Consider the following 8,164-nt stretch of genomic DNA (forward strand, 5'->3'; position numbering starts at 1 on the left):
CGCTTTTTTTTTTTTTTTTTTTTTTTTAATGCTTTGCCCTCCACAAGACTATATAGCCCACGACAGCCAAATAATAATGAATCATTTCATAAATAATGGGTTTAGGCGCTTATCAGGAATGAAGAGGCCGCTGCCGTGCGCTTATCTCGCTCGGCCACATTGCGGCCTGTGTTCCGCTCCCCGTGCTGAGGGAGCGCGCTGGATGCGGCGAGGAATAACTCAGCTACACACACACACACATACACACAGTCACACACACATACACACACTGCTGCTCCACAACTGGCAGAAGAAGAAAAAAAAAAAAAGAAAAAAACCTCAGACATGGATGACCCACTCACAAAATGGCTCCACTTACACAGTAACATCAACAACACGGCTGGAAACGGTAAGTGCGTAAAAATAAGGATCTCTTCATTTAAACCACCGCATTTGTTGCTGCTCGTAATTTGGCCGTTGTCGTGTGCGTTTTATCGCTATAATGAGCGAAATATTTAGCCGATATGTGTATGATTTTTTCTGCTATTGTCCGATCGGGCTGGTTGAAGCTGTTGGAATAACGGATGCGAGGCCTGTTGGAGAATTTCCCAGGAAAAAGGAAGAAAAAAAAATTAAATGCGTTTTTGTTTTAAAATTACCCGTCTTCTGCGCGGTAAAAAAATTCTATTTCTGAGACGTTTGTCGAATTAATTAGCGGGAAAACAGCTGACATTGGCGTGTGGTGTGTTTTCTGTGTGACAAACCTTTGATGTTCGGCTGCGTTATGGCCTTCACCGCGATAAAACAAAAAAACACTCCTGACTTCTGTGGATATTTATACAAAAATCAGCCCATCCAGGGATTTTTTTGAAGGTTTTTCTGGATTTCTTAAAGGTAGGAAGGAAAAAAAAGGAGGGCTTTTATTTCGACGAATTGTCAAGCTGTCTTCGTAGTTCTGGCATCCACAAGAAATCCAGCTAAAAAAAATAAACAGCAGGCAAAATAAAATAAAATCGGTTTTAAAATATTCCAGTGGGAATAAATGCAGTTTAACGGTATAAACTGAAGGCCAGCAAGCGTTAGATAAGAGCTTCATAGGACGTTTGATAAAAAAAAAAAAAAAAGCATGCACGGCTTGAGAAACCACAAGACTTTAAATATGATAGATTCAAAGAAATATGACCAGCTTCGTAATTTATAATGAAATTGCCAGTTTCAGCAATCTATGATGATCCTGTAAGGAATATACTACATCATACACACTTTAGATATTAAACAAAAATTGCAGAATCCATTAAAACTGAACGATATTTAAATGTAATTTCCTATCAATTTAGTGTTGTGTGTAAAATGTGTCCGAGCTTTTTTTGCTGTATTTTTAAAAAATCGAACGAAATACATCATTTAAAAATCAATTAATCGAACGAGCCACTAATTACCTTTCAACTGCCACTATTTAAATTACTGGAAATTATTTAGCAGATAATATTTTTGTTTTAGTTTTAACAATTAGAACTTAATAATAATGATGAAAAATTGTGAATTATTACAAGAACAACAAATGCGTGGTTATTTATCTGATATTCTAGTTAGTGACCGCCACAAATAATGTTCTGCGCGACAAATTAACGTTTCCTTTAGGACGCAGTGGACTCTAGCGAGTGGTGAAGGTGTAAAAATGATGGAAAAACGGCAGCAGGAGCTTTGTCCTGGAAGTCCGGACGCAGGCTCCGGTCCTGGAAAGCGGGAGGACTCCTCCATCATCTCCAGACAGAACGGATGCAAGGAGGACGAGGAGCCGAGGAGGGGGGAGGAGGAGGTTGAGGAGGAGGAGGATGAGAGGGGAGGAGGGGGAGGAGGAGGAGGAGGGAGCTTCAAGGGGGTTGAGGAGACGGATGACGTTCCTCTGCAGAACTCGAGCAACGGGACCAGCATCAGCATCATCATCAACGGCGTTGCCAAGGAAACTGCCTCTCACAACGCCCTTGACCTGAAAAGGGAAGTGCCGGTGATCGAGCTCTCCAGGAGGGACGCTATAAAAGCGGTGGAGCAGAGGACTGAGAGCCATTTGGTGCCGATCACGGAACTTCGCAGACCTCCACCGCTGCCGCTGCCGCCGCCGCAACGAGACGACGCTCGAATGGTCCAACTGAGCCCAAACGCGTTTCCTGTCCCGGCCCGGGCGATGCTCTACAACCTGGCGCAGCCTCTCGCCGCCATCAACAGGTAAAGGTGCAGTCAGAAACAGAAAAATCATGTGGTTTCATTGATGCATCATCAGTGTGTGTGTTCTCCATTGAAAGTTACAAGTTGGAATGTTATTTGTGCTTCACAGTAACAGGGGAGAGAAAAACAGTTGTGGTGAAACTGAGTTCACATTGTGTTTACATTATTAAGGATGTGCATGTGTGATATAGTGAACCTGGCCCATGTGTGTGTGTGTGACTGTGTGTGTGTGTGTGTGTGTGTGTGTGTGTGTGTGTGATCCTGGTGCAAAGCTACACAGAGCTTGAAGCAAAGGGAAATGGTGTATGATGGAATTCATGTATTGCCATGTACCTGTGCATCTTTTGTCTCTTCTGTTGCTGTAGTCTCGGAGGGGAGTCGGAGCAGTACAGCATGTACCCCAGCAACAGGGTAAAGCGCCGCCCGGCGCCTTATGAGGTTGAACTCGACGAGGGTAGGCGCATTTTAGATCTTTATAAGTATGGTAAGACGCACTTCTGCTGTGTCCTCCTTCTGCCAATATAGTCCCCTGAACGTCCCTCCCTCATCTCCATTGTCATTCATCCACTGACATGGATCTATACTGTACTCAATCTGTCTGTTGCAGAAGCTGCTTTGCAAAAAAAGAAAAATTCAGAAAGTGTTGAACCCCTTAGGAATGAACACATCATAATTCATGGCATAAATACATGCTGCTAATCTGAATGTCAAATACATGTACCTGCATGCCATTAAAAGCTCCTTTTCAGGCAGATTTGGGGTTTATTTCATTTGAAACATTCTCTCCACTGCTGCCCACTCACTGCCATATACAGGGGTGGAGGATGGGGGTGCTGCTGCCTCCATGCCAAGGTTTTACTGCAGAGTGGGCTGAAGGATTAAGATAGACTGGGTGTGTTCCAAGGGCAACAATAGCCTAGAAGACACCATTGTTGGGGGTGGGAGGACATGCCTACCTGCAGTGGAGCATTTTATTATGACTAAATAAATAAGAAGTACACAGAAACCTGAATGGGAAGCGCACAGTCTCCCCAACACCTTTTTTCTTGGGTTTGCGTCGCCAAACCAGCCATTTCTCTTGTATCACATCACACACAAAGTATAGCACGCTTCTGTTCCATCATCTCCAAATACATGGGTACACGGAGGACAATTTTGTAATTCTTTAGGATTGCTAAACTCTGTTGGTTTAGATTTTTTTTTCCCCCCAAAATGATCTGTGCATCTGTTCTCCCGCTGCTAGCTCCTCCACTTTTATTTTTGTACTTGTATTGCTTTACCGTTTTACAAACCACATTTTCTGTTTCGGCTCAGCATTTCACATTCAGTGTTGCTGTCGGTATCACTGCTTTGTCTCCTTACTCTCTCTGTCTTTTTTTCCTCCATTTTCCTCTGCTAGCTGGCCAGCCAAAGATTGTACGTCGTATCTTCACCAACAGTCGTGAACGTTGGCGGCAGCAGAATGTAAACGGGGCGTTCGCCGAGCTTCGTAAACTCATCCCCACTCACCCCCCAGACAAGAAGCTGAGCAAAAACGAGATTTTGCGGCTTGCTATGAAGTACATTAGCTTCCTCTCCAACCTCCTGGAGGATCAGGATGGTGGGAGGAATGTTGGCAGCACAACTGATGGGGAAACAGGGCTGCTGGTTGGGGTTGCGGCCCACGAGGGGGGACCTCAGGGTGGGCCGCATCAGGACACGGTGGTGGGCTTGGCCAGGGATGATCTTCTGGAGACAATGTCACCGGGCTCCAGCTGTGGAAGTCTACCCGACGGCGATGCTGAAGGCAGTCCGGAGAGCTTTATGGAGGACCAGGACTCACCTCCGGCTCCGAGGACTCTAACGGCATCACGCGGGCCCCCGCTGCATCTAGCTGCTAGAGATCTGAGGCGCAATGGACGCCCATTAGATGGCTCCAGTCGCCGATGATGCTGATGCCAACAGACCATGGACAGAACGCCTGAGACTGAAAGGAAGCAGTGAGAGGGACAACAAAAAGAGATGGATACGCTCAGGACCCTGATAGCTTTGAGTCATCAGAGTAGGAAGGAGAATCAAGCTCCACATAGCGAGATATTGGTGCCCGAAATGGATCACGAGTGCATTCTTGTCTCCACACAACACCTGAGGCAGTACTGATGAATAGCTTGGTTGAATTTGATCCAGCAAAAGACTTGTAAATTCTGCATGTCTCATGTCTTTGACTGACCTGCGGATTATAATTTTACATGTTTTGAAAGTTCCAAAGACTGGATATTCTGTAAAAGAAAAACCACAGAAAAATGAAAGAGCGATCGTAAAAAGACACAAAAAAAAACACAACAGTTAAAAAAAACAAAACCAAACAATAATCATTCAAGAGACGCTCAGTTCAAAGATTGTCGATGTGTAAAATTGAGGATCAATGTTTTACTAATGACACTATTAATTACAATATCAGCCAGAATAGATCCACTTTACCTGCAGGGGGCTGCAAGGAAATGGTTCTAAAATGTCTCTAAATAAACCCGGAAAATTTATGCCCAACAAATTTAATGTGTTAGAATAATAACACAAAAGAAAGTTTGCCTCAGTCGGAGGCCGTAAATAAACGGACTGGACTCAAATTGTGCCAATGCAGTCAAGTATGTATTTGTAAATAGCATTGTATTTCCACTGCACAATGTAATAACAGTGACTCAAATTCAAGTCATGTGGTTGAAGATGTACCATAGTGTGTTTGTCGATGGGTTTACTATCAAAAATTTGTCTTTTTGGGAGACAGGAACCAAGGGGAGGGGAGCGATCAGGCAAAACTCCAAATGTAAAGCAAAAGTACATCAGATGTGGTACCGTTTACTTCTGTTACACTTTGGTGGCGAGAAAAATGACACCAAATATGGCAACAGACAGTTTCACTGCCTGGAATGAATATATATCTATTTGAAATTGCTGTGGAGGTACAAGACATGCAGTGTTCTTAAAGTGTACAAAATATGGGTCGACTGAAATCATGAAATGACTCATGCAGTCCTTTTGATATGAATGTTTCAGTGTTTTGTTTTTTTTTTATTCTTTTTTTTTTTTTTAAGCTGTAATGCAGTTGTAGTTTAGTAAGGTACACAAATAAATCCCTTCATCGCCGCATTTCACATGCACACGTACAGACACAAAAACACGAGGCATACATGGAAACACACACACACACACACACCACCACCGTCACACAGTGTTAATATCATAACAACACCAGCAGTTTTCTGACAAAGACAGTTCAGTATTGATCACTGTTGTTGGTTCTTCTGCTTTTTTAGCAGGACCTAGTAGCCTATATTGGTACCTTTGGTAACTATGGTATTTTATGAATTGCAGTAAAGGGACATTGTACGTTTGGTAATGACATATTTGTTGTATGATAGCTGTATCTATAAATATATCCAATGTTAAATTGATGAATTTTATACAAAAAACCCCTGAATAAAACACAGAGGAAAAGTCTTGTATTTGATCTCACTCAAGCACGTTTTGGTTCCAGTTCAGTTAAATTCAGTACAGTTCACTATCATAGTCGTGTGCCCCATTTCATCGTATACAAATAATCGCCTCCCTGTTAAACAATATTTCATAACTGCGGAACCTAAATGACTAATCCGTGGAGGCAGACTGCCGCATGGCACACAACTGTTTCCCACCTTAGTGTTTAGTTGAAACCACAACCTCCTCAGAGAAACTCCTCCAATGGACGCTGGAATCCTCACTTCCCCCCAACAAGTGACAACTTCCCGTTGAGGTTAACATGGCTCGGTGACCTGCAGGATATCCTGCCATTGTGAAAGTGGTTTTGACAGCCTCCACTGCACTCGTTTGCCTGCTGTTGTGTCTGTACACATTGTGAAACAGCCGTACCTATCAAGACTCCTCCGCCCATAAGTTATTCACTTACGCAACTGAAAAGTTATGTGCACCAACCTGTGGTTATGAATACAAAAAATATGTATATATACACGCATTTAAATGCATATGTATACATATATAAAGCATAAAGGCTGCTTTTTTTTTTAAAGTCTTCCTTCCTGTATTCCATAACTTTACACAGTGGGCGATGCCACCAGTACCACTACTGCAACAGAATGAACACTTAGACGTTTACCAAAAGCTATAATTGCTTCCAGAGAGCATCAGAGACATCCAGGTGTTCGGAGACCTCTTCCTGCGCTCTGCTCTGGCTGTGCTTGGACTCCACTGAGGGGCTCTCCGGGTTAATGCCTGCCAAACATTTACCTGCTTCAGTGTTCCTGACTCTCCAGAAAGACGCAGACTCACAAAAGAGAGGGATACAGGGAGTGTATGCGAGGGATTGAAAGGGAGGGAGTGAGAGGAAGATTGAGGCTGTGTGTGTGTGTGTGTGTGTGTGTGAGTGTACATGTTTGTGAGAGCAGGCTGGTGTGCATGTGTGTGCGCGCTGCATAGATCAGTGTGTGTGTGTGTGTGTGAGCTGGCGTGTGTGTGTGTTTATCAGCTCAGTGCAGATGGGTGGCAGAGTGGCTCTTGCAGCCAAATGATTCAGTATGCTAATGAGTTGTTATCTGTGGTGCTGCAGGAACAATATACTGTCTTTCTCACAGTGGGAATCCAGCCTGCTGGGAACAGATTACACTGCACACACCGCCAAGGTAGTTATTTATATTTTCACACAGAGTAGTAGAAAATACATAAATGCACACACACACACACATAAACACACACACACTCATACACACATATCCGCAGATAGGCCTATAAACAAACAAGCAAAATAACATTTTAACAAACACACACACACACACACACACCACCATCACCACAAACAGCAGCATAAATAAAGTGCCAGAAATGTATGTCCTTCACCAGTAGATGGAGATGTCACTCTGGGCTTTCCTCTTTAACAGGTCTCATTGTTATGTGTCTGTTCAGTATTCTTCTCTAAATTATACATATTGTGTTCCCTTAATTAAAGTTAACTTTTAATTAATTCAGAATGTTCCAATCAATTTCCCCCAATCAATAAAGCCTCTCCAATAAGGGAGACGGCTTTAGCTTTAAAGAAGCAACCTCGGCTGGGAAATAAAAATCATTTCAGTGCTGCAATAAGTCATAAAAAATAAAAATTGATCAGTGTCAAAAGTAATCACCTTTGGTCACTAGAGAATTGATTCCAAAATGGCACACTGCAAAATGCACATATGGTATTTAATTACAATTATGCAACCATCATCGCAAGGCTGGTTCTATTCTTTTAAACTGATCTGTTTAGACCTCAACAGCTTGAGCTCAGGTGTCGGATATAAAAGAAAAAAAGTCACCTGCTTCTTAATTATTATTTTGTAAAAGATGCAAGGAGCAAAAATACAGACTGTGTGTGATAGTGCTAAATTAAAACTATAATTTTCCAGTGTCTGATATGTGACAATATTTCATGTTATAGTAATTATTTCTGCAGGCTGCCGTAGTCCTTAAAGGTACACAAAAAACTATGTATCTCCCTTTGGAAAACAGGGAAATATAGATGTCTGGTAGAGCAACTAAAAAAAGTCTTATACAGGTTTGCATTTAAAAAAATCAGACATTCATGTATCCTAAATAATCTTTGGTATGTTGTATTGATAAAGGAATATGAAATTCTCTGATATAGGCTCAGTTTATTACTTTGTCATCATTTAACAGTCAAGACATGAGAACTTTGACATCAATATTTGATAATAAATAAGATTTGATGGAGGTTTTTTTAAATTAGGAGAGTAAAGGAATATCCTGTCTCACTGGTGAAGAGATCCATAGACAGACACATACAGTTCATTAGCAATAAAGATTTTATCAGTCTGATTTTCTCATTCAACCATTTGTAATGGACTTCGAGGATCAATTTGTGTAGAAAAAAAGATCATATGAAAAAATGATACAGTACTTAAAGAAATGTTATCCATTGAGGAAGGGAAGGAGA

The 8,164-nt window shown here is 42.0% G+C and overlaps 1 protein-coding gene across 1 annotated transcript; it reads left to right on the plus strand.

Moving 5' to 3' along the window:
* The first annotated feature begins 1,657 nt into the window (after window positions 1–1,657).
* LOC103365158 (T-cell acute lymphocytic leukemia protein 1) lies at window positions 1,658–5,674 on the plus strand. Its single transcript, XM_008292519.1, has 3 exons — window positions 1,658–2,205; window positions 2,571–2,659; window positions 3,605–5,674. The coding sequence occupies exons 1-3, from the start codon at window positions 1,658–1,660 to the stop codon at window positions 4,132–4,134; spliced, it is 1,167 nt and encodes a 388-aa protein (XP_008290741.1). The 3' UTR covers window positions 4,135–5,674.
* The last annotated feature ends 2,490 nt before the right edge of the window (window positions 5,675–8,164 follow it).

Source organism: Stegastes partitus, unplaced genomic scaffold (assembly GCF_000690725.1).
Source record: "Stegastes partitus isolate 25-593 unplaced genomic scaffold, Stegastes_partitus-1.0.2 Scaffold815, whole genome shotgun sequence".
In the NCBI taxonomy this organism is placed as follows: domain Eukaryota; kingdom Metazoa; phylum Chordata; class Actinopteri; family Pomacentridae; genus Stegastes; species Stegastes partitus.